The sequence below is a fragment of the Bubalus kerabau genome, chromosome 2 (assembly GCF_029407905.1).
Source record: "Bubalus kerabau isolate K-KA32 ecotype Philippines breed swamp buffalo chromosome 2, PCC_UOA_SB_1v2, whole genome shotgun sequence".
In the NCBI taxonomy this organism is placed as follows: domain Eukaryota; kingdom Metazoa; phylum Chordata; class Mammalia; order Artiodactyla; family Bovidae; genus Bubalus; species Bubalus kerabau.
Window position 1 is genome coordinate 73,037,893 of NC_073625.1, and position 27,320 is coordinate 73,065,212.

At 37.7% G+C, this 27,320-nt stretch overlaps 1 protein-coding gene across 1 annotated transcript in view; it reads right to left on the reverse strand.

Annotated features, from left to right (window-relative positions):
* Positions 1 to 27,320, reverse strand: part of ROBO1 (roundabout guidance receptor 1) — a 1,262,210-nt gene that overhangs the window by 579,784 nt on the left and 655,106 nt on the right. The window contains exon 3 of the mRNA XM_055567829.1: positions 17,648 to 17,731. Coding sequence (XP_055423804.1) covers positions 17,648 to 17,731 — 84 coding nt within the window. The remainder of the gene's footprint in view (positions 1 to 17,647; positions 17,732 to 27,320) is intronic.

Genomic DNA, 27,320 nt, shown 5'->3' on the forward strand with positions numbered 1-27,320 from the left:
TTCCTCTGGGTCATCCCAGTGCACTAGCCCCAAGCATCCAGTATCGTGCATCGAACCTGGACTGGCAACTCGTTTCATACATGATAGTATACATGTTTCAATGCCATTCTCCCAAATCTTCCCACCCTCTCCCTCTCCCACAGAGTCCAAAAGACTGTTCTATACATCAGTGTCTCTTTTACTGTCTCGTACACAGGGTTATTGTTACCATCTTGATATCTCATTTCTGAAGTAAGACATAGCTTCTTTGGTATACTTCTTAAGCTGATGTGCCCTAGAGGTAATTTATTATTGGGTAAGACTGCCGGCAGAAATATCAATAACCTCAGATGTGTAGATGGCACCACCATTATGGCGGAAATCGAAGAGGAACTGAAGAGCCTCTTGATGAAAGTGAAAGAAAAGAATGAAAAAGTTGTCTTAAAACTCAACATTCAAAAAATGAAGATCATGTCATCTGGTCCCATCACTTTATGGCAAATAGATGGGGAAACAAGGGAAACAGTGAGAGACTTTGCATTTTTGGGGCTCCAAAATTGCTGCAGATGGTGACTGCAGCTGTGAAATTAAAAGACGCTTGTTCCTTGGAAGAAAAGCTATGTCAAACCTAGACAGCATATTAAAAAGCAGAGATATTGCTTTGTTGACAAAGGTCCATCTAGTCAAAGCTATGTTTTTTCCAGTGGTCATGTGTGGATGTGAAAGTTGGACCAAAAAGAAGACTGAGCACCAAAGAATTAATGCTTTTGAACTGTGGTGTTGGAGAAGACTCTTGAGAGTCTTGACTGCAAGGTTTGATTGCAAGGAAGTCAAACCAATCCATCCTAAAGGAAATCAGTCCTGAATATTCATTGGAAGGTCTGATGCTGAAGCTAAAATTCCAATAATTTGGCTACCTGATGTGAAGAGCCAACTCATTGGAAAAGACTCTGATACTGGGAAAGATTGAAGCCAGGAGGAGAGGGACGACACAGGGTGAGATAGGTGGATGGCATCACGGACTCAGTAGACATGAGTTTAAGCAGGCTGCAAAAGATGGTGAAGGACAGGGAAGCCTGGTGTGCTGTAGTGCATGGGATTGCAAAGCGTCAGACATGACTAAGTGGCTGAACAACAACAAATTTTTTCAGAAGTCTAGCTTCTCTTTTTTCCAACAGTTTTGAAAGTACCCAATTGCCTGTATTAAAATCCTTTCTTATTAAAATATCTAGGGAAATTTCTTGTTCCTTTAACCCTACCAACTCCTTCCAAAATCCTCAATAGTTTTGAAAACAGAGACCCACTATGCAATCACTAGTTGTTATCCCCAGGACCTCCAGGATGAGAATCTGGCATTTGTTACCTCACTTGCTTGATTAGAAGTGAGTACAATCTGAATGCAATTAGAAAATGAGTCTCTAGTGTAGATTTTAAATATCTCATCACAAGAAAAAATAATTGTAACTTCTTATGGTGATGGATGCTAACTAGACTTATTACGGTGATCATTTTGCAAACTATACAAATATTGAATCATTTTGTTGTACATTTTGAAGCTAATATAATGTTATCCATCAATTAGATCTCAATTAAAAAATTAGAATAGAAAAAGAAAATGAGAACCTAGCTATTTGTATTCTAAAGTGACAAAACAGTACCATGATATAACCCCTCTGGTCACCTGTAATGAAATGCCAACTGAGAAAGGCTTTGATGGGCTTTACAGTTTTTATCGTAGACTATTATGATGTTAGGGATAGAGCCTCAGACATAGAGAACAGACTTGCAGACACTGGGGTCAGGGGAAGGAGAGGGTGGGATGAAATGAGAAAGTGCCTTTGACATATATACACTCTGTGCCCAGTCATGTTTGACTCTCTGTGACTCCATGGGCTGCAGCCTGGCAGGCTCCTCTGCCCATGGAATTCTCTAGGTAAGAATACTGGAGTGGGTAGCCAGTATCTCCACTTCCCTGGAGATCCCCAGGCAAATCTCCCAGGGATCTTCCCGATCCAGAGATTGAACCTGGGTCTCCTGCATGGCAGGCAATTCTTCACTATCTGAGCTGCCAGGGAAGCCCTATATATTTACAGTACCCCATGTAAAATAGAAAGCTAGTGGGAAGCTGCCGCATAGTATAGGGAGTTCAGCTCTGTGATGACCTAGATGGGTGGGATGGAATGGGAGTGGGATGGAGGATCAAGAGGGAGGGGAATATATGTATACCTACAGCTGATTCACCTTGTTGTGAATACAGAAATTATTAAACATTGTGAAGCAATTATACTCCAATTATAAATAAAAAACACTCAGGGGCTATATGGGTGGCCCTACCTCTTTTGAGTACACTGAATCATTTAGAGAAGTGACATACTTGTCACTTTTAAATTCTTGACTCAAGAAATTAAATTCTTTGAGTTTTAAATTCTTGACTCAAGGCCCAACGGGGGCACAGATAATATCTTGTGGCTTATGGCCTCAGGGCTCTTGTGGCTAAAATTCTGACTCAGCATTGCTGGACTGGGGTCTCTTGCGTGAAAATTTAGAGCATTGACTGGGAAAGTGCAGGACCTGAAAACTGGAATAGAATTATGTGGATGGGTTCAGAAAAACTTGAGCCCTCCTCTCGACAGCAGGAAGGGTCTTTTCTTCCCAGGGATGAAGCTGGAGTTGCCTTACTTGGAGTTGTTCAGATAGTGACCACATTAAAGGATTTTCATTCACCTCGCACCCTGCCCTACTGCTCCTAATTACCTCCAGAGTAAAGATCAGATTCAATTGCCAACATGTCACAATTATAACACCTAATTCAGGAAAAGGAGCCTTACTAGATTTTGCTAATATATACCAACAGACTCCTGAGGAATATCTACAGAATATGATTCTAAATGTGTTGGACCAGGAACAAAGGAAAGTAATTTTAAGGTGGCTGCATTTATTAATATGATTAGATTTAACAAAAATTCTGAAATCAAGGGCTAGTTTGAGCTGCTGCAAGTGGTTCTAGCTGTCTGCTTGGTATTCACTGAACTTAGTCTTAAGTGATGTATTTAGCAAGTAAAGTTCAGTTCAGTTCAGTGTCTGGTCTTGTCCGACTCTTTGCGACCCCATGAACTGCAGCACACCAGGCCTCAATGTCTATTACCAACTCCTTGAGTCCACCCAAACCCATGTCCATCGAGTCGGTGATGCCATCCAACCACCTCATCCTCTGTTGTCCTCTTTTCCTCCTGCCCTCAATCTTTCCCAGCATCAGGGTCTTTTCAAATGAGTCAGCTCTTCGCATCAAGTGGCCAAAGTATTGGAGTTTCAGCTTCAACATCAGTCCTTCCAATCAACACCCAGGACTGATCTCCTTTAGAATGGACTGGTTGGATCTCCTTGTAGTCCAAGGGACTCTCAAGAGTCTTCTCCAACACCACAGTTCAAAAGAGTCAATGCTTCAGCGCTCAGTTTTCTTTATAGTCCAAATCTGACATCCATACATGACCACTGGAAAAACCATAGCCTTGACTAGACGGACCTTTGTGGGCAAAGTAATGTCTCTGCTTTTGAATATGCTATCTATGTTGGTCATAACTTTCTTTCCAAGGAGTAAGAGTCTTTTAATTTCATGGCTGCAGTCACCATTTGCAGTGATTTTGGAACCCAGAAAAATAAAGTCAGCCACTGTTTCCATTGTTTCCCCATCTATTTCCCATGAAGTGATGGGACCAGATGCCATGATCTTAGTTTTCTGAATGTTGAGCTTTAAGCCAACATTTTCACTCTCCTCATTCACTTTCATCAAGAGGCTCTTTAGTTCTTCTTCACTTTCTGCCAAAAGGTGGTATCATCCGCATATCTGAGGTTATTGATATTTCTCCCAGCAACTTGATTCCTGCTTGTGGTTCCTCCAGCCCAGCGTTTCTCATGATGTACTCTGCCTATAAGTTAAATAAGTAAGGTGACAATATTCAGCCTTGACATACTTCTTTCCTATTTGAAACCAGTCTGTTGTTCCATGTCCAGTTCTAACTGTTGCTTCCTGACCTGCACACAGGTTTCTCAAGAGGCAGGTCAGGTGGTCTGGTATGCCCATCTCATTCAGAATTTTCCACAGTTTATTGTGATCCACACAGTCAAAGGCTTTGGCACAGTCAATAAAGCAGAAATAGATGTTTTTCTGGAACTCTCTTGCTTTTTCCATGATCCAGCAGATGTTGGCAATTTGATCTCTGCTTCCTCTGCCTTTTCTAAAACCAACTTGGACATCTGGAAAATGCCTGAAATTCTTTGGTATAATGGGGAGGGAGGAATCCATATGACTATCAAGCATTTGACATGCGGCTGATCTAAATCCTTAAAGAGTAAAATAGTGCTATCTCAATGATAATTTGAATATGGATTACATATTGAAATAATAATATCTTGTCTATATTAGGTTAAGCAAAATATAATTTTAAAAAACAATTTCAGTTATTTCTTTTTACTGTGTTTTACAATATGGCTTTTAGAAAATGTGTAAGTATACATGTGGTTTGCATCTGTGGCATGCATTTATAATTTTATTGGGCAGTGCTGATATAGAGGGATTCAAATGTTTGAGTGGATTTATCATTTGTGACATATTCTCCAATTTTGTTTCCTGCAAGGGCCCATTAGACAATCCCATCAACAAGGCATTTTGTACTAAGCTCCAGAGAGGAGCCCCTGCATCCTTGAAAAGCATTGTAGCCTTTGTTGTTTGAAGGCTGGGGATGAAATTAGAAAGCAGTGTCATGGTAATGAGCTCCCTGATTTCAATGTGGATGATAGGGTCATGGGGTGAAAAGTGAAAGTCACTCAGTCATGTCTGACTCTGCAACTCCATGGATGATACAGTCCATGGAATTCTCCAGGCCAGAATACTGGAGTAGCCATTTGCTTCTTGAGGGGATCTTCCCAACCCAGGGATCAAACCCAGGTCTCCCACATTGCAGGTGGATTCTTTACCAGGGTCATGGGGTGGCCAAGACCAAATGGTCACAATTAACTATCAGAGACAAAGTGAGCATGGTCTTCCCAATAGTCATCCAACTCCCATGGATATTTGTTGTGGTTTACACATCATGACTTCCTAAAATTAAAATATTTGTGAAGTGACCAAAGTATAATTAACTTTTAAATAAATAAAGAACTCTAGGTTTGGTGAAAAAAGACCTGACTTGAGTCCACTCTTCAATTGCCAGGCCATGAGTGGTCACCTAGTGAGTGGGTTTGAACCCCCAGAACTGAAGGAGAGGCCTGGTAGTTATGAAAAAGGGTCACATAATACCCTTTACATAAATCAAATTTATGTACTATAACTTTATTTCTGGATTTCCCTAAAGGAAGCCCATTTATCAAGACGTCTGATTTGACGAAAGGGAGATGCAGATTGTGTGATATTAATATCTAGAGATCTGGAACACAAGTGCATTTCATCAGTCAAATGATAGAGCTTTGTCTTAACACATCTGCCAGTGTGCCTGAAAAATCCATCTTGTGACAATCTTTTCAGTTTTTGAAAAAATAGTTGAATCAACAATTGGCAAAATAACAGCTGTCCTCCTTGACCCATTGAATGAAGGCTTTTAAAATGTATTTATTTAAAAAACCTTTTATTTTCTGGCTGTGCCATGGGATTTCTGGGATCTTAGTTCCCCAACCTGGAGAAGGCAATGGCACCCCATTCCAGTACTCTTGCCTGGAAAATCTTATGAATGGAGGAGCCTGGTGGGCTATAGTCCATAGGGTTGCACAGAGTCGGACACTACTGAAGCAACTTAGCAGCAGCAGCAGTTCCCCAACCAGGGATTAAACATAGGCCATGGCAGTGAGAGCCCGGAGTCCTAACCATTGGACCACTAGGGAATTCCTAGGGACCATTTTTTTCAATAGTAAGAAGTCTTTAGAATTGCTGCTATATGTAAAACCAACAAATCAAATGAGATACCCTAACTCTGATTATTTTGCCAACAAAGGCCCATCTAGTCAAAGCTATGGTTTTTCCATTAGTCATGTATGGATGTGGGAGTTGGACCATAATGAAAGCTGAGTTCCAAAGAATTGACGCTTTTGAACTGTGGTGTTGGAGAAGACTCTTGAGAGTCCCTTGGACTGCAAGGAGATCTAATGAGTCCATCCTAAAGGAAATCATTCCTGAATATTCATTGGAAGGACTGATGCTGAAGCAGAAGCTCCAATAATTTGGCCACCTGGTGCAAAGAACTGACTCCTTGGAAAAGATCCTGATGCTGGGAAAGATTGAAGGCAGGAAGTTGGAGATGGTTGTATGGCATCACTGACTCGATGGACATGAGTTTGAGCAAACTCTGGGAGTTGGTGAAGAACAGGGAAGCCTGGCATTCTGCAGTTCATGGGGTTGCAAAGGCAGACACAACTGAGCGACGGAACTGATCTCTGAAAACATGAGCCAATTCCTGCCAATTTCAAGGACTATTTCATTGTACAATGGGCATTTGACCTTATCTTTTCTCCACTTCCCTGGTGGCTCAGAGGTTAAAGCGTCTGCTTGCAATGTGGGAGACATGGGTTTGATCCCTGGGTCGGGAAGATCCCCTGGAGAAGGAAATGGCAACCCACTCCACTATTCTTGCCTGGAGAATCCCATGGACGGAGGAGCCTGGTGGGCTACAGTCCATGGGGTCGCAAAGAGTCAGACGTGACTGAGCGATTTCACTTCACTTCACTTTCTCCATTAAACTAAGTCCTGGGATAACAGAGATAGGGTTTGGAGAAATGACAAGATTACTGTACTTAAGTCAGGAGATTTAAGTGTTAAAGAATCTTGCAGATATTTTCTTTTTACCAGAGAAAATTAACAGACACTGGCACATAAAATGCAGCTACTATTCTGGCAAATTCATTCTTCATTCTTCTCCAGTAAAGAAATCATACCAGAATAATTTTCCTTTCACTTGGTAGGCATGGTGCTACACATCTTATCTAAGGGTACATCAACCCTCTATATTTATTCCTGTGAGATCTTGATCATCTCACTATCCCCAAGTCAACATCCTGGTCCTGCAGATTGTTGAAATCATGCTCATAAATCTTGGTGAGCAGTAAGCAGCAGTTATTCTATGACTTTGTAAGAACTAAACATTCCAAAGTATGTAAAAAAAAAATCCCATAAAAAAACAAAACAAAAACAAAAAAACAGGTTCTTTTTGCCTACTATTTCTGTGAAGTTTAACGGTATATTCCTGTCAGGATATTTTTGCCAAAGTGGCCCACATTTTTTAGTAATATGTCTGCTTGTTGGGTATCTTTGGATAATGGCAGAAATATATAACACATTTGGGTGAGCTTTTTCTTCCTATTAATCAACTGCCCTCAATGCTATCCCTTTTGAGTGTGACACAGAGCAAGAGAAGGTTGCCCTACTGATCCAGCTTGCCATGCAAATCAGCATTCTTGTCTGGGCCACATGACAGAGAAAATCCATCGTGCAGTGAAAGTTGCTCAGTCATGGCCAACTCTTTGCGACCCCATGAACTGTAGCCCCCAGGCTCTTCTGTCCATGGAATTCTTCATGCAAAAGTACTGGAATGGGTTGACATGCCCTCCTCCAGGACAGCTTACAGACCCAGGGATCAAACCCTGGTCTTCTGCATTGTAGACAGATTCTTTACTATCTGAGCCTCCAGTGAAGCCCAATGGGACTTGATATGATGGCAAATTTTGGCAGTAGAATCACAGCATTGAGCACCTTGCGCTTCAGGGGAAAGCAATGATCCCATAGTTGTAGTACTAACCTTTAGCTGATTCAGTAGTTTCTAGAAGCAGTATAAAGTAATAATAATAAAATACTTTAATTTTATAGCAAATGCTATGTACTGATTACATGGCCCTCCAAGTATTAACTCTTTGGATAACTGAAGTCTATGAATTGTGGGGAAAAAAATCTATAGAAATGACTGTAAGGAGGAAAAAAAATGATCATTTCCTATAAATCTCTCTAAAAATTAGAGATCAGGAAAATTAGCCAATTCTGTTTAAAGTTTCAAAATATTAATGAGTGACAAATATTATTTCCTTTTTATGAATCATAAAAGCTAAAACAGAAAAGGTGGAGCATGGCTTCCATAGGACTTTAAGCAGGGTTCTGAAGAAGTGCAGGCATGCGACTCTACTCATGACTGTAAGCTGACAGTTCATGGCTGGAAGCTAAGCATCATGTTGCTGGCACGTACTGCTAGGTGGGCTTCCCTGGTGGCTCAGTGATAAAAAAAACAATCTGCCTGCCAGTGCAGGAGACATGGGTTTTGATCCCTGGGTTGGGAAGATCCCCTGGAGAAGGAAATGGCAACCCACTCCAGTATTCTTGCCTGGAGAATTCCATGGAAAAAGGAGCCTGGCAGGTTACAGTCCGTGGGGTCACAGAGTCAGACAAGGCTTAGTGACTAAACAACAACAATGAAAACTTCTTGGAAGGCTTTGAACTTGGGATGTGTCTTATTAGGTTATGAGGTAGTCATTTCCAAAGTCTTGCCTCTGTAGTCAAAGTGGAGAATAGTTAAGCTAAAATATTAATTACTTTGCATAAATTGTTGTGTAAATGAGGATCTTACTGATTTCATGAGATAATTAGGTAGTCCATTTTACTGTGGCTGATACAACACAAGAATTATTTATTTCTTCAAAATTTGTTAAACCTCTCTAAAAACTCTTACTCTGAATCCCTCATATGCATAGGATCTCTGTCTTCAGGATGTCATTCACACTTAAAAAGGGCCTAATACTTTATTTTGGGTGGCTCCAAAATCACCGCAGTTGGCGACTGGAGCCATGAAATTAAAAGACTCTTGCTCCTTGGAAGAGAAGTTATGAACAACCTAGACAGCATATTAAAAAGCAGAGACATTACTTTGCCCACAAAATTCCATCTACTCAAAGCTATGGTTTTTCCAGTAGTGTCGTGTGGATGTGAGATTTGGACCATAAAGAAAGATGAGTGCTGAAGAATTGATGTTTTTGAACTGTGGTGCTGGAGAAGACCCTTGAGAGTCTCTTGGACTGCAAGGAGATCCAACCAGTCCATCCTAAAGGAAATCAATCCTTAATATTCATTGGAAGGACTGATGCTGAAGCTGAAACTCCAATACTTTGGCCACCTGATGTGAAGAACTGACTCATTTGAAAAGACACTAATGCTGGGAAAGATTGAAGGTGGGAGGAGAAGGGGACAACAGAGGATGAGATGGTTGGATGGCATCACTGACTCAATGGACATGAGTTTGAGTAAGCTCTGGGAGTTGGTGATGGACAGGAAAGCCTGGCGTGCTGTAGTCCATGGGGTTGCAAAGAGTCAGACACAACTGAGCAACTGAACTGAACTGACTTTATGTTTCAGAGTGTATCTACTTATCTACACATCTCTAAAATTTGTTACTTTGGGATATATTAAAAGAAATCAAAAGAAAAGCATTCTTTCAAAAATTCAAATCAAAACTATTCATGTAAAGTGTTTTCTCCTCTGGAACATCTAACTAAAAAAATAAAGTTAGATGAAATTTTCCTATTAAAGTCAAGGTTTTTCCATTTTGTAGAAGCTGATACACTTTACTCTTTCCTCCTCTACTCAAAATGTGTAGCTACAAGGTTTTCCAGATGGAAAATGTTATAAAATACTAAATATAACAATCAGTGCCTTAGTCAACACCTTTGTGCAATGATTTAAATCTCCAAAATATTCATTACAAACTCTGGGATTATAATTATTGTTAATAATGTTAGGATAACACAAAATTTGATTTTTAATATAAAAAAATTAATTGAAATAGACTGCTTTGAAATCTTCTTTCATAGAATCCCATTGTTGTTATTGGTTCAGCTTAATTTTCAATTCTAAAATTCACCTGAAGCTTCCGTGTTCCACGTCCCTTAAACTTTAGGAAGGCAAAGTTAGGCATGTCTACTCCCTATGTCAATTATCACAAAAATAAAGCCGGTTTTTTCTTTTGCTTTAATTCAAAAAGCAAGAATTTTGGAGTGGTATACATGAGTGTAACCCAGTATCCCAATCTTCTGTCTCATTTGCTTCCTTTTCATATTTTCAGAGAACTGGCAGAACTGCCTGAAAATTGAGGTCATTATAAAAAAAAAAAAAAAAAAAAAACCCACACATTTTACACTTTATAATCTGGAAAAAATGTGTCTCTTTCCCTTTACTTTGAAAGACTAAACCAATTGGTTATATTGATATGATACTATGATTTTCTTCCCAATATGGGTTAACAGAAAGTAGAGATGGTTTAACTTATCATTTTAGTGAATGTTTATTAATTCCCTATGATGCGCAAATGTGTGATGCACAAGTTGCAAAGAACAAGTTAATGAGGGATTCATCAGATATGATGATCCAAAGAAGAGTCATGCATGGTACTGATTTTAACAAAATTTAAATCTTAAATACCCGTGTCCCCTGTACAATGCCCTCCCCAGGGTAGGTACTTAATATGAATAAAATTCAATTATTAACTCCAGAAAAAACTGGTTTTGTTTATGTAAATAAATAAATGATCACTCCAATATTTCATGAAGAGTAGTATAGGTATTTTGTATGAATTTGCATATTAGTATATTATTTTCTAGAGCCAAATAGAAAGGGCTTAAAAATATATTAATATGTAACCACTTAAGTGTAGCGTTGATTTTAATGTGTTCAGTAGTGTATTTTCTTATACTTCCTCATTTCCAATTGACTCTATGACATATTTTAAGTTAAAAAATGCACTGAAAGTCAGATTTGAGAGACATGGTTCTAGTTAAGTTTTCACTGCTAAATATCTATACTATTGTGGTTAAATCATAATAACTTTAAGAGTCTCAGTTTTCTCACCTATAAATTGATTATGAAGAGACTTCTAATAATTTACCCATATATTAGAAGACTCAGAAAGGGAAAGTGAAAGTCACTGTGTCCTGTCCGACTCTTTGCAACCCCATGGACTGTAGCCTACCAGGTTCCTCTGTCCATGGAATTCTCCAGGCAAGAATACTGGAGTGAGTAGCCATTCCCTTCTCCAGGGGATCTTCCAAGCCCAGGGATGGAAGTCAGGTCTCCTGCATTGAAGGCAGATTCTTTACCAACTGAGCCACTAGGGAAACCTGAAGACTCAGAGGTTTAGCATAAAAAGCAATTGTCAGTAAAATTAGTTTGAAATCTTGACTTATGGAAGTTCTTTAGACATCAAAGGATAAGAAAGACCTCTCAGAAACTTATCATAATAAACAGATAAAATATTTTGCTAAAAGCAATGGTAGACAGTAAATATCAAGGATGTTTCCCAGAAATTAGGAGAGAAAACAACAAAGAATTAGAAATTAGGAAAGAAAGGACAAGAGACTTAATGAATCAGTGTAAGGGGTTCACAGTCTGATTAACAGCAATTTCAGAACGGGGGATGTAGAGATGAGAATTATCAAAAAATAATTTAAGAAAATTTCCCTTTGAGTGACTGAACTGAATGACTGATCCAGTACCCAGCATTTGAACAAATAAGCAAGCAAACATGGATAAGCCACAGTAAAGTTAATTATAGTAAGAGTTCTTTGTTCTTGATGTTTTAAAAGTTTTATTATGATATATTTTGTGAAGACTAGGCTTCTGTTAAAGAGAAGATAAACCAGGAAAGTGGAAGAACTGGCTGCTGGGAAATAGGAGAACTAATATAAGAGAGTGATGAAAGAAGGTCCGAAAGTCCCAGGTCTAGAGAGAAATCAGTTTGAAACAGAAATGGAGGCTTTTATGAGAAAGACATCTAAAAAAACCTCCAATCAATGGAATATTGGACATAACTAAGCACTTAGGAAGTTAAACTTCAATGATTAGTTCCAGAAAATGAACAGTCTTGTACAAAGATGGCAATGCAATTTTAGTATTTCACTTGTCTCTGTGGTAGAGTCACAAAGGGACAACTTGCTTAAGCCTTACCAATGTAAACTCTGACTGTTAATAACAAAGAATGTGATAGTGGAAGAAGAGGGAAAAAGATTATGAGATAATGTATAAAACTGACAAGTCAAGAAGTACTTGCAGATTCAATTTATTTAAAAATATAAAGGAAATTATCAGAAGAAATATCTAAAAGAGTAAGAAAATAGATTAAAGGGAGGTAGGTTCAAGAATAAGGAGGGAGAGTAGAGACCTACTTATTCTTGTTTAAAGCTTTTGTCTTATTTGATTTAAACAACATGTGCCTTTATTATTGTGATAATAATGAACCTAGGATGAGCTCAGCAGAGACTTAAAATACTGGTTACTTTAGCACTGGTATTGTTGTGGTAGAAGGAACATGACTAATCTATTTAACTTCTAAATGTGTGCTGAAATGTAGCTTATAATTAGAACAACCCCTTACAACCTTTATGATGCTGGAAAATGCCATTAATTTCTCTTCTGGAATACTGAAGCAGACATTAGGTATTATCACTATTAATAACAACATCTTTCTGAGAGGATTGTCATGAGGATTAATTGAATTAAGTCATGTAAAGTGCTTAGAAAACTTCACTGCACCCATTAAGTGATAATAAATGCTACTTATCAGTATCAATACATAAGTTTTTTAAAAGGTGCACACACTACAATGAAGCTTCTGTTTGGTTTTAGTCAGGAAGCTACAGCATTAAGAATGCAGAATGACAGAAGAATCAATGCCACCATAAATGAACAGTTACCTGTTAAGATCCCAAAATGTGAGGCAAACATGGTTTGGGGGATGTTGTTTGTGTGCATATGAGAAAACATGCTGGGGCTTCCCTCATGGCTCAGATGGTAAAGAATCTGCCTGCAATGTAGGAGACATGGGTTTGATCTCTGGGTCGGGAAGATCCCCTGGAGAAGGAATGGCTACCCACTCCAAGATTTTTTTTTTTTTAATAGAGCATATATTTTGTTTCTCACCAAATAATTATAACCAAACTTTATTTGGAGGTAGTGTTGATTCATAGAAGACTCCATTATCCCCATTTGAAATTACTCTGCAATTCTGACATTCCATGGCTAGATTTTTTTTTTTTTTAAGTTTCACAGTTTTTATTTTCATGTCCAGGATAAGCTAATAAAATCAATAGGTACATGTTTGGGGGTGATCAGATTTGTAATTGAGTTCTACTGATTTGAATGTCCACATTTGTATTGTGTTTGTGTGTTGGCTCTGAGCTGGGCAAATCTTCTCTCTTGCACCATGAGGTGACCAACTTTGTCTGGAACTTCTTGCATTGCTATAACTGTCTGAGTCTGGCTTTCCCAATGTTATTTTTGTGGTTTTTTTTTTTTTTTTTTTTTTTTTTTTAGTCTCTATAATTACATTAGCCTTGCAGATGGCAGCTTGCCTGCAACTGAGTAGTGTCTCATGATCTTTATTTTATTTATTTATTTTTTTAAATTTTATTTTATTTTTAAACTTTACAATATTGTATTGGTTTTGCCAAATATTGAAATGAATCCGCCACAGGTATACATGTGTTCCCCATCCTGAACCCTCCTCCCTCCTCCTTCCCCATACCATCCCTCTGGGTTGTCCCAGTACACCAGCCCCAAGCATCCAGTATTGTACATGGAACCTGGACTGGCGACTCGTTTCATACATGATATTATACATGTTTCAATGTCATTCTCCCAAATCTTCCCACCCTCTCCCTCTCCCACAGAGTCCATAAGACTGTTCTTATATTGGCACTGAACATAATTCTGATAACTGTTCAATTTTAAGATTTTCAAATTTACATTTAGCTTTTCTCCTGATATGCTACTGCAAATATAGGAAACTAATCCTCAAACAGACCTAGGTTGATGGGGGACATTATCTTATCCTTAGTATGTAGATATGGGAAAAAGGATGTATTTTAGATATTACTCATCAAATTTACAGGCTTTTTCTGATACTTAAGAAACATATAAAGTTCATTTGTTTTCTAATTAATAATCACAACTTTCTGGAAATATTAAACATGCTACTAGGATGTCATTAGCTCTCACTTATTCCCTAACTTTTTATATATTTTATATATATATAAAATATATATATTTTATATATATATAAATATATATTTTATATATATATAAAATATATATTTTATATATTGATAAATTTCATGCTTGACTAAAGCTGGGTGTGATTTCTGTATATATTTCAGACATTTAAATATTCTTGGATGTGTTACTTAGGTTTCTTCAAATTTGTAAAACACCATATGATTTCTAGAAGTCAATGGACAACGTACTCTTTGTAGAAGCTCCTTTAACAAAATAATTGATCATTACATATTCAACTTCTTTGGGATGTCTGTCTGACCCCACAAAGTGCTGATTTGAAATCCCACCTCACTTGTTCTTGCAACAAACTCTATATACTTTGACTGTAAAATAATCCCCAATATTTATGACACAATTAGTTAAACAGGAAATGGGCTACTTCTCTTTAAAAAATGCAGAAGTTCACTCTAATAACATACTGTCAACCTACCTTAGAAACTATTCTGTATTCATTGATTAGTAGAAGAAAGACTAAAATACTTTCAAACCTTACATAACTTTATAGTATTGTATCTGAAGATGGCAAGGAGAAAAAGGGTCAATTTTATTTCTTCCTTAAACTCCATATTTCTATATTTTCCTGGGCCTCTCAATTAAATCCATTATGTAATTTAGATAAGTACAGTATATGGTTTAATAATAAGTACCATTAATAAAAGATTATCATTTGTGGACTACATCATTGATAAAAATTTCATGTGTATGATATGAGTACTTGGATTCTAGTTTGATGGGTCAGTTTGATAGTGATGGTCCCCAGTGATCTGAGCAACAGAGCAGATGTTGAGTGACAAATTAGCCGTAGTGGAAATTGTACTCTTTATAGTGGTAGAAAAAGAAAGAATTGGGGGTGTGTGGATGTGAATATTAGTAAACTGGTGATTTTCTTCTTTGGGACTGTTTCATGTTGCTGTAAATATGTTTTCCAGAATTGCATGACTCCTTCTGAGAAACTTTTCTTCTTTAAACTTATGAATGTTAGGAGAAGGAAGGTAAGTCCTACGTATCAGCTCAACAAAATGAAGCAACATGTACTGAAAAATAAATATCTAGTCTACCAGTAGATACAACTTGCACAGTCATTTTGAGAAACTGTACCAAAAATATAGACACCTCAAACAACACGTGATACATTTACTTGTTAACATTTTTAGAAGTTTATCTTGCAACTAACTCATGTCAGTGATTTGACAACTGTTTCATATTCTCTGTGATGTTTAATATTTATATGTTATTTCTGACAATGCTCTTTCTGTCATATCCAGAGTTACTCAACTCTAGATGTACTAAACTACAGTCAATTTATGTTAAATATGTAAAAATGTTCCTGAGCAGATAGGTCATCTTACTTTCCTCTGAACTGAGTTACCTCTTATAAAATAAAAGGTTCTAACAATTAAGTTATACACAGTCATAGTAAAAGGAATTCACATACACAGACACACAAACAACACAAACTGACACACATACAAAAAGAAATCTGTAGGTAGTTTCATTTAATACTTCGTGTGATTATGTCAACTTCAGAGGCAACGAAAATCTTTATTATTGTAATCAAGCAGACAAAATACATTTTTTTCCTATTGAATTTTTATCACTTCCAATGGAGGTTTTAATGAGCAAAGAAAAGGTCAGTATGCAAATAAAAGAGACACAAACAGCATGTCTAATTCATATAGTAGAAAAGAAGTTCTCGAATAATTAGCTCCACTGAAGTAAAATATATGAAACACACTTGCTTTGGTGTAAGAGTAGGACAAACTGTTCCAGTCTCAGGAACAAGATCATTCAGGAGATTGTTTTTCCAGGCACTTCACATTAAATGGTGCTGCTTTAATTAGTTCCCATGCAGAATCTAAAGATGATATTTTAAGTGATCTACCTCCTCCTATTAACTAATCTAATGATATGTTTCAGAGCAGAAATCTGATTACTGAATAACCCAACGAAGAAAAATAAATAAGAATGAAAAATTCCCAAAATGCTACATTTAGTCTTAAATGCATTTTTATTGAGGTTCTCTTAATTCAATACTCCAACATGATTTATGCATTGGTTATATATAATTTTCAGAAAATCCATAAAAGACAAAGTGCAAACCCTATTAGTATATCTAAACAATGCAGTTGTTTAGACAGTGAGCACAGGGAATTGAACTAAGATGCACTGACAAATGAAGATACCCCTGAGAAAGAACACTATGTTGGATTCCTCCTTTCATAAATATGAACTTTCTCAGTATTTATGCTATTAAGAAATGATATTTACAGCTCTTATTCTAAGTTTCTGAAAAAGTATCATACAAATTCCCTCACCACCTCACCACCAATGGGCTTTGATTGGGTGGTACTTTAATCTCAGTTATTATGTTGGAAGATAGGGGAGAAATGAGAATGAGTTATCTATGACTAAAAGTATTAAAGCTGCTTATAAAAGTGCTATTAATTTTCATAGTTGTTTCGCATGTTTCAAACCCTGAATTTTGTAGATGAGCGATAGTATTGGAGATAATTATTACTATGAACATAGTGAAGATGCTTCCAAAGTACCAGTTTATTATTTTATACCAAGGTGAAATGTATCTGTTGGTTTATTCTCTTTTGAATACAACCATCTGTAAGATTATAATTATACACATCTCCATTATCTCTAACCCCAGCTACTTTACCACATACCCACTCTCCCCCCCACACACCCCTAGTTACAGCCCACAAGCTGGCAAATTCTATGAAACTGTGCTAACAAGAACTTATGAAAAGAACATAATAAACAGCTGCTATTACAACATGACCACTGTCACATCATTTTCTGATCCAATGGGTTAAGAGTGTTGTATTTCAATCTTTGCTTTTATCTAAAGATTTAGTCAAATTGTCTCAGATGCATAACTTATGCAGCTATGTTTATAACTATGCTTACAAATTCTGCCTGAAACATTTTCATTATTTCCAGCATAATCATTCTTAGACATTTGTAATATGAATTATTTCTAATAGATTCAATCAGTTAAATTGTTACTTTTATGCTGATATACGCATGCATCTATTTAAGAACTGGTGTGTAGATCAGGTAAGAAGAAGTCATGCAAACACAATCCTGAGATCTAAGTTGGTAATTCTGATTCATAACACTCTTGTTAAGAGTTTGCTTTCTGTTGTTGGTAAGACTACAGGCATATCAACAAAAAACAAAAGTACGGATAATTTTGATCCTCAATTACTTGAAAGTAGTCTTTTATCTCTTTTGATAGCAATTTAGTTAGATATTAAAACTCTAAGAATGTATGATGCTTCTAAACATATTAGCGACACCAATATTGCAGGCTGATAAACATCCTTTTATATTAAAAGTAATAGACAACAGAAATGCAAGCAGTTTTCATGTTACATTTCTCTTCCCCAGAGTGTTTACTCTAGCAATATGGTCTCCCAGCTGAAGAATGAATAAAATCTGGAAAATGAGGAGAAAAAGTTGTTGGGGTTGTTAGCAGCAAGTAGGGATGGTTAGAAAGATAATTTTACACAGGTGGTTGATGACTGATGGAGGTGGATGCATTTCAGGAGAAATGGAAGGTTAGTATCTGGGAAAGAAACACTCTACCTGTATAGCCCAGCGAATTGTCATCGTTATCAGAGGCGGGGATGGGCGTCCCGTGGTCTTTTCCCCTCTCTACGTCTTCAGGGTCTGTCGAAAACAACACCAGAGCTGCTGATGGGGTCACAGTAACAGTGGTTGCCATTTCGATCACAGCATGTCCAGACACAAGTAAATCCACATGTGACAGAAAAACACACAGGGACAACACACAGCACACTTGCTCCTCGCCCCTCCTGCGGCACGCGAAGCCCTGCGAAGGTCTCAGCATCATGGCTTACACTTGCTACTTCTGCTCCTTAATTTCCCTAATTCTCTGCTCTGCCTGCACCTTTGCTGCACTTCAAAGCTGGCGAAAGGGCTCTGACTGCCCTCTGTGAGGCCGCCAGCACGGACTGAGAGAGCATATGGAGGAGGGAGAGGGCAGGGTGACTGACTGAATGCTAGCATTGCTAATTTTCTACCTTATTGTTAATCAAAGCTATTGACTGTGATCACTCCCCATCATCGCTTCATCTCCTGCCAATTACAGACTCCAGGGACTGTACCTCATATGGGTGGTGGAGGAGGGGAGGGTGTGCGGAGAAAGAGGGTCTTGTCAAAGAAGAGGGCAGATGATAAAAACGTCATACTTTTCTGAGCAGCGGTAAAGAAAGCACTGCAACATCCCATCTCTCAAAAGGCAGCAATTTGTCATCTTAAAGGACTGAGATAAATTCACTAAAATGAATGCATGTGTAAAAGGAGACTTAACTTTGCACATTTGGGTTTGAATATTTGAAAACATTCCAAATTGCTTTTGATTCTAGATTACAATCACCCAGACAGGTACTTTCATTCATTCATTCTCACTTTTCTTGAATAAAAGAAATGGTTTTGTATGTTTTTCAAACTGCACATCAATTTTCCTATGTTGAATTTTAGGCTAAGCATAATTGCATTCAAGTCCCAATATTCAAAAGCTGAGCTGCTGTATAAATAGATATACATACCCAGTGACACCACTGATTTCACTGGTGCTCAGTCACTGTGTGTCTTATCTCTGTGTGTTAGATAAATATGGGCAGAGTCTCTAAGCTCTGTTGTGGATAAGCAGACAGACACAATAAAACCCAAGTGCCTACCTCCTAGATCGAATACCAGAGAGTCCTAGGTCATTCGAGTTGTGCTGTTCTGTAGGGTTTTTAACCACCTTAAACAGCAGCTACAGAGGGTTTCTTAGTCTGAGCAGTGAAGAAGCACAGCTGTTTACTCGAGGAAGGAAAGTCTGTCACTTATGAATGAGGCAGCCAGGACACGCAGGTAATGCCCCTTTAGAAACAGCACAGGGGTCATTAATTTTGTGTCCCTGCTAGTTTTTTTTTTTTTTTAGCTAAGCTGACACATTTTGTCTTAGACATCGCTATTCAAGGAGGCTGTAGAACATTTTAAAAGAGGATAAAAAGTCCCACGTGAGTCTGCTTTGTGGCTTTTTGCATGTAGCATGTTTAACGACCCTGTCCCTGTCTTCCCTCCTCCCCAGTCCATGTGTCATTTAATTACCCTGGTGAGGTTAAAATGAAGGGAAAAAAGGTTCAGATCTCTGCAGACTAAAGGGGAAAAAAGAGGGCTCATTATCACTCTATTCATCCTTGCCTTCCCAGCCATGGCTCTTGTCATGTTTGTCCTTAAAACCAACTCTGGGAGTGGTAGGGCAGGGAACCAGTGCGCCAGCTACCCCTCCAGTCTGTTAACTTATTTATATGCACAGATTGTTTTGGTCAGAGATGTAAGTCACAGCAGTAAGACGGAATGGGAACCAGGCATTTTTGTGTATTTTGAAGCAGTGTTAGGACAATGTTCTGTCTCAAACTAAGTAACCTTGCTCAGATAGACTAACCAAATAAAAGAGTTTCATGTAGGAAGATAAACGGAAGGTGCTTGCTCAAATGTATTAAAAGGCTTTTAAGGGACCACCCCTGTTTACAATCAAGTTTTAAAAGATACAGTGTGTTTAGGGTCAACTTTAATTTTACAGACTACGTATTTATAGTAGCAGATGCCCTCTTTCAAAGGAAATACTACTTTCAATTTATGATGAGATAGTTTATTTAATGTGAAAGCACATATATCTCACCGCTCTGTTGAAAATACAGTAAAAATCTATCCAAATCTAAGTCAATTTGTCTGTAATGGTATTATAAGACTTTAGGGATAAGGCCTGTGAACGCTTTTTTATTAAAGCTTCTCTGATGAGAATCAGGACATTATTACAAAAACAGCAGAGACAAGGAAAGGAAGTTCACTATCATTTGAAACAAGATACCTAAGTCTGCTAAAAGTAGATTTTTCACCTATGTGTAACTTATCCTAAGTGGTTTCTGAATTTGCTTTCCTGTTTCTACTCATCAACATTCTGGCCCCTTCCTAGGCTCAGGAAATAACAGACTATTCATCAATGAATCTTACCTTACTTGTGCAGTATATTCTGTCTGCCTAGTATTCTCTTTAATCACTAATATGCCTCCCTAGTGGTTTACATGGTAAAGAATATGCCTGGAACACGGGAGACCCAGGTATGATCCCTTGATCCAGAAGATCCCCTGGAGAAGGGAATGGCAACCCACTCCAGTATTCTTGCCTGGACAATTCCATGGACAGAGGAGCCTGGTGGGCTCCAGTCCACGGGGCCGCACAGAGTCAGACATGACTGAGTGACTCACACTTTAACTTTTTATGCCAGACCTTTAGGTCTAGGAAACAAAAGATGTCACTCTTTTGTCTTCTTCCTTTCTGTCAAAAGGTAATCATGACAGCAAACAACCATTCGACTAACAGCATGTGAGCCGTAGGAGAGAGTCCAAAAGATATTTAAAGTTTTTGTTAACTGGTATTGATTATGTGAGCTGTAGAATAGAACATAAATGAGGCAAGAGATTATTTAGTGCTTATTTAGAGCCATCCAGGCCTGAATTGAAGTAGGTGTGGCTGCAGTTGATAAAAGCCATCAGGACACTGAAAAATGCACTGGCACTAGGGGCGCTGGCTTCCGTGCATCTGTTACCCCACTAGACGGCGAATTCCCTGAAGATCAGGTCATCTGTTTCACATTGGTAACCTGAAGTCTGACACTGGACCTGCAACGCTGAACAGACTTGAATAGTTTTTTTTCTTTTTCCTTTAAGAGAATTCATGAATTAATGAAAGGTGATAACCAAGAATGTGAATCTCACTCAAGTGGTAAGCTTTCAGTCTGCAACAATTTGAAAATACAAAACCTGTAATTTCTGTACAAGTATCATACTCAGAGCTTCCCTGATAGCTCAGTTGGTAAAGAATCTGTTTGAAATGCAGGAGACCCCAGTTCAATTCCTGAGTCAGAAAGATCCGCTGGAGAAGGGATAGGCTACCCACTCCAGTATTCTTGGGCTTCCCTTGTGGCTCAGCTGGTAAAGAATCCACCTGCAGTGCGGGAGACCTGGGTTCGATCCCTGGGTTGGGAAGATCCCCTGGAGAAGGGAAAGGCTACCCACTCCAGTATTCTGGCCTGGAGAATTCCATGGACTACAGTCACTTCAGTCATGTCCGACTCCATGGGATCACAAAGAGTTCAGACAGGACTGAGCAACTTTTACCATACTCAGAAAAAAAAAACTAACTTGATATAAATTAGATGCTATTGTACTCTCTATATCCCTAGTACTTTCAAAAGCATATAAAACATCTCTTTCAATAGAAAAAGAATTCATGAGTCATAAAAGTATAGACACTCAGGGTTAGAAATATGTTAGATTTATGAAAGAAATTATGAAAGAAATATGAAAGATTTACAACAATTTTTCATTGGATTTGCAAATTCATCTAAATTTAGTGGCCACATGATCTTCACTGCTTTTCAAAGTAACCCATTCCAATTTTATAGTTAAGTCCTCTCTTATGTTAGGGCTCTTTTTTCAAAAAGCTGTTTTCTAGATCTAAACTTTAATTCTAATCAATGAGGTCATACAGACCTAATGACTCATCTATGAAATTCTGTTTCTCTCCCAATGTTCTTTAAATGCTTGTCTTTCACAGGACTCCAGACCTCATCCATTTCTTGTTCAACATGCTCTCTGCAGCTTTCTTCATTCAGGCTCATGGATTCAGCTATTGTTTTAGAAGATGATGAAACTTTTTTCAGTCCTTAGATTCTCTGCTGCTGCTGCTGCTAAGTCGCTTCAGTCGTGTCCAACTCTGTGCGACCCCATAGACGGCAGCCCACCAGGCTCCCCCGTCCCTAGGATTCTCCAGGCAAGGACACTGGAGTGGGTTGCCATTTCCTTCTCCAGTGCATGAAAGTGAAAAGTGAAAGTGAAGTCGCTCAATTGTGTCCGACTCTTCGCGACCCTATGGACTGCAGCCCACCAGGCTCCTCCATCCATGGGATTTTCCAGGCAAAAGTACTAGTGGGGTGCCATTGCCTTCTCCTATTAGATTCTCTACCAATCACCAAATCTAATCTCCACTGCTTATTTCCAAGAAACCTCACACTTTCTCCCACGAAATACTGAGCTTATCATCCTTTCCTTTGACCTACTTATTTCCTATGTTCCCTGTCTATGTTAAGAGAGTTATCACTGTGTTATATTTTTAATAATTTGCAATTCAGTGAAAGGTTAATATCTGTAGTTAAAACTAGACTCTGGCTTATGGGGTTATTTTTTCTAGTAGATTTTGCTATACGGTTTTATTTCTATTTTTTTTTTTTTTTTGAGTGGGTTGTATGCCAAATCTAAACCTACAATATATAAACAAAATATATATGCACATATATAAAATGCATATGGTTATATGTGTCCAATATGCTGCTGCTAAGTTGCTTCAGTCGTGTCTGACTCTGAGCGACCCCAGAGACGGCAGCCCACCAGGCTCCCCCATCCCTGGGATTCTCCAGGCAAGAATACTGGAGTGGGTTGCCATTTCCTTCTCCAGTGCATGAAAGTGAAAAGTCAAAGCGAAGTCGCTCAGTCATGTCCGATTCTTAGTGACCTCATGGACTGCAGCCTACCAGCTCCTCTGTCCATGGGATTCTCCAGGCAAGAGTACTGGAGTGGGGTGCGTGTCCACATACATAATCATATAATACACACATATATTTGTATAGGCTATATAATATATGAATGGGCCTTCTTGTAACAGTCTTATACAAATTTGATAAGAGCAACAACAATAATAAATGGGAATGAAGACCTATGCTTTTCTGTATCTTTCAGAAAACTTTGTCTTTAAATATAATAATGTATTAAAGGTGATACAACTTTCTTTAATGGTACATTAAGGGTAAATTTGAAATTTGTTATTTTATGTAATAATTCCTTTACTGAAGTTTACCCAACAGCTATGCCAAACAATAATGGAAACTTTGAATTAGAAAAAAAATCATTATATAGCAACCTCTAACAAAATTATTCATTCAGACAAGCATCATCAAAAGACACTAAATCCATTTGGTAAAAATGGTAGGGAACAGCATATACTGGGAAAATGTATTACCCCAGATTACTTGCTAACTGCATAAGAAAAAATTCACTTTTATAATGGATAGACCGACCTGGCAGTCACCATTTGCACTCAGTAAGCAAATTTCATATCACCAATAGCTGGTAACTAAAAGTGGGAAGATAATTACATGATAAAACATACAGTAACACCTAGGAAGTGTCTGGGCTAACAATGCTTGCCCTGAATTCAATCAACACTTAAGATCCAAATTAAAATCTACAGAAAACAAAACGTATTCCTAGGATACACATGTTGAATAAGTAAAGGATGAATTACTTTTAAGTTACTTTCAGATGGTTCAGAAAAGTATATTAAAAGCACTAAAGCAAATATGGCATAACATTAACTATTACTCAATCTATTATGAAAAACATTCCCAAAAGTTTAAAGGATCACAGAGGAGGACTCAGTGGTCCAAACTTTTCTCTATAATATGCAGCAGAAAATCATGCAATGAAGTTTCTCTTTCCTAGTGATATGAGTAAAATAGCTAATATTTTTGTAGTACAAAGACTTATATTTGTATGTTTGTACTACCATTCAACCCATATTTCTCTAAACTGTTTATTATATTATGGCAGTTAGTGTAACTTTATGGAAATGTAGAGGCCTCTGTTGTTTAAATTGTTTCATTTATTTATTTTTATTTTTTTAATTGAGTGTGAAATTCATAGCTTGGAACATTAGCGTTTTCTTCTTTGCCCTTCATTTCTGTCATTCTCAGTTATGAAAATATATGCTAAAACTTCTTCCTTTGGCCCTGCTGTAAAGTGTCAAGCCAGTTTCTTTATAGATTTGCATTATCACTGTGAGGTCTTTGGCATTAATTGACATTTTGAAGATGACCATTAATAAAAGATTAGGGAAAAGCAAATGAATATAAACTACTATCAATATGAGAATTGTGTTCTACAAATTGGATCAATTCTCATTGATTCTTTCCTACTAATCAAGAGGAATGCAGGGAATGGGTACTTTAAATGAAGTACTGAGAACATTTAATTAGAAACCCAGGCAATGAATTACAAAATTAAGTACAAAAACTATGTCTGTGAAGCTTTAAATTTGTGTCACAATTCTATAAGATCAAATTAAAATTAAACTCAAACTTCTGCTTTAGTCAAATATGGTTAAAATAATTATGGAAAGTACATTATCATTTTCTCCATTGTTTTGTTCTGGGGATAAGAGAAGAAATAAGAGTTACATTTATAGAGGTGGAAAGGAAAAAAAAAGTAGATGCTTTTAGGAATGTCTACTTTAAAAATTTAGAGAATGAAGCAATTAAAAAAAAATCATTCGCAGTGAATACTGACTTTTCCAGAAGTCTATACATTATAGAGGGAGAAGGCAATGGCAACCCACTCCAGTACTCTTGCATGGAAAATCCCATGGACGGAGGAGCCTGGTAGGCTGCAGTCCATGGGGTTGCTAGGAGTCGGACACGACTGAGCGACTTCACTTTCACTTTTCACTTTCATGCACTGGAGAAGGAAATGGCAACCCACTCCAGTGTTCTTGCCTGGAGAATTCCAGGGACGGGGGAGCCCGGTGGGCTGCCGTCTCTGGGGTCGCACAGAGTCGGACACGACTGAAGCGACTTAGCAGCAGCAGCAGCATACATTATAGAATATTTACTATGTGTCAGGTTCCAAAATTATGCTACAAAATGTTGAATGAAACCTAACTTTTTAAGCAGCAATATAGTAACAAAGAGAAAACAACATCTTATAGCCGCTTTCAATTTTGCTATTAGAAGGAAAGTCAATGTTGCTGTGTTATATTCTTTCAAAGATACAAGAATCAGGAATATAATGATCCATGTGGACAATGATTTAATGATTGTTAGAAAATATGTTGAGATAAAATGAATTTAAATGATAAAATTGATGTAAAATATGTATTCAAATAAAGTTTTTAGTGAATTGGTGTGCTTAGTGCTTAGCTGCATTAAGCAACTCTGACCCCATAGACTGCAGCCCACCAGGCTCCTCATGTCCAGGCAAGAATACTGCAATGGGTTGTCATGTCCTCCTCCAGGGGATCATCTAAATCCAAGGATTGAACCCAGATATTGAACCCACACTGCAGGCGGATTCTTAACTGTCTGGGCAATCAGGGAAGCAGAAGAACACTTGAGTGGGTAGCCTCTTCCTTCTCCAAGGGAACTTCCTGGCACAGGAATCAAACTAGGTTCTCTAGTATTGCAGATGGACTCTTTACCAGCTGAGCTACCAGGAAAGCCCAGATGGTTCTTCCTAAACTGGAAGATTTTATCATCCATTACCACTGAGAGAAAGAAAAAACATTCAAGCAGTTTGGTATTTGACTAAAATAATCTCTGTGATAAACTAGGTTATGTAACTGTGACCTAAGATTCTGGGTCCAGGTCATTAAATGAAAAAGATTTCATACAATGATTTCAAATTAAATATTAGTTCTTTTTCTCATTTTCTAGTTTAGTTGATTAGAATGCATAGTACGTGAGAAAACAGAAGTAAAAATTGTTCTGATTATAATCACAAATAATATTCAAACAATGGCTGACTTTATTTTTCTGGGCTCCAAAATCACTCTAGATGGTGACTGCAGCCATGAAATTAAAAGATGCTTACTCTTTGGAAGGAAAGTTATGACCAACCTAGACAGCATATCAAAAAATAGAGATATCACTTTGTCAACGAAGGCCCATCTAATAAAGGCTATGGTTTTTCTAGTTGTCATGTATGGATGTGAGAGTTGGACTATAAAGAAAGTTGAGCGCTGAAGAATTGATGCTTTTGAACTGTGGTGTTGGAGAAGACTCTTGAGAGTCCCTTGGACTGCAAGGAGATCCAACCAGTCCATCCTAAAGGAGATCAGTCCTGGGTGTTCATTGGAAGGACTGATGTTGAAGCTGAAACTCCAATACTTTGGCCGCCTGATGCAAAGAGTTGACTCATTGGAAAAGACCCTGATGCTGGGAAAGATTAAAGGCAGGAGGAGAAGGGGATGACAGAGGATGAAATGGTTGGACTGCATCACTGATTTAATGGACATGGGTTTGGGTAGACTCTGGGAGTTGGTGATGGACAAGGAGGCCTGGCATGCTGCGGTTCATGGGCTCACAGAGTTGGACATGACTAAGCAACTGAACTGAACTGAATGCTTTTAGTTTACTTAATATTAAGTAAACCACTTTATGTATATGTATATTTTCTCACGTCATTTTTACAGCTCTATCAAGATCATAGTCATCATCATAATCATAGTTCACATTACGATATTCCCATTTTAAAGATGGTGAAACTAATGCTCAGAGAATTCCTCTGGTCTCTGTCATGCAATTAGTAAGCAGTGAATTTGGAATTTAATTTCAAATTTCTGACTCCAAAGCATCCACATATTTTCATGGTACTCTATTTTACTATACTGTCTTTACTCATTAATCTAATTCTCGGGACTGGATGGAATTCGATAGTATATAGGCAATGGAACACCAGGTTAGTGATTCTTTTCCAGTTGCTGAACAATAAGATTGGGTAATTTCACAAATCTATTTCTAAGCCCCATTAAGCATCTCACAGGGTTTCTTCACTGTATTCTTTCATAGACCATACAGAATACACAAGGAAACTGGTTGTGTTTAAGCTAGAAATACACAGTAAAATATTATGAAAATAGGATTTATCATTAAAATAAAGTTTTGCCTACATATTTTTAAATGTGAATTTGGAGATTGAACTACTGACAAAAAAAAACCCAAGGTAAATTCAGAGTCCTCTTTTTTGACAACAGCTTTTTTTGTTACTCTTCAGGGACAAAGATTTATGTTTTGGTATAAGCTTAAGAGCACTTAAAGCAGGGTCATGACTTAGTATGCCTGGCCCTAGCACAGTACTTAGAGCAGAGTAGATAATCAATACATTTTTGCTGAATGATTGGATGAAAAACTGACTCAGTTTTGCTAGAGTCAAGAGTTTAAGACAGAGGTACTTTTCTCAATGAATGAATATCAATTATTTCCTTATTTAAGATTCTCTTATATGTTCACATAGTTAAATTTACTATAACTCTAATTCAGAATGGCATTATGGTAAATTACTATTGCTGATAGAATAATAGCCTTCTACCTTTCCCACTTTCCATGCAAATATATATTCTAGGAAATAGAAAATTG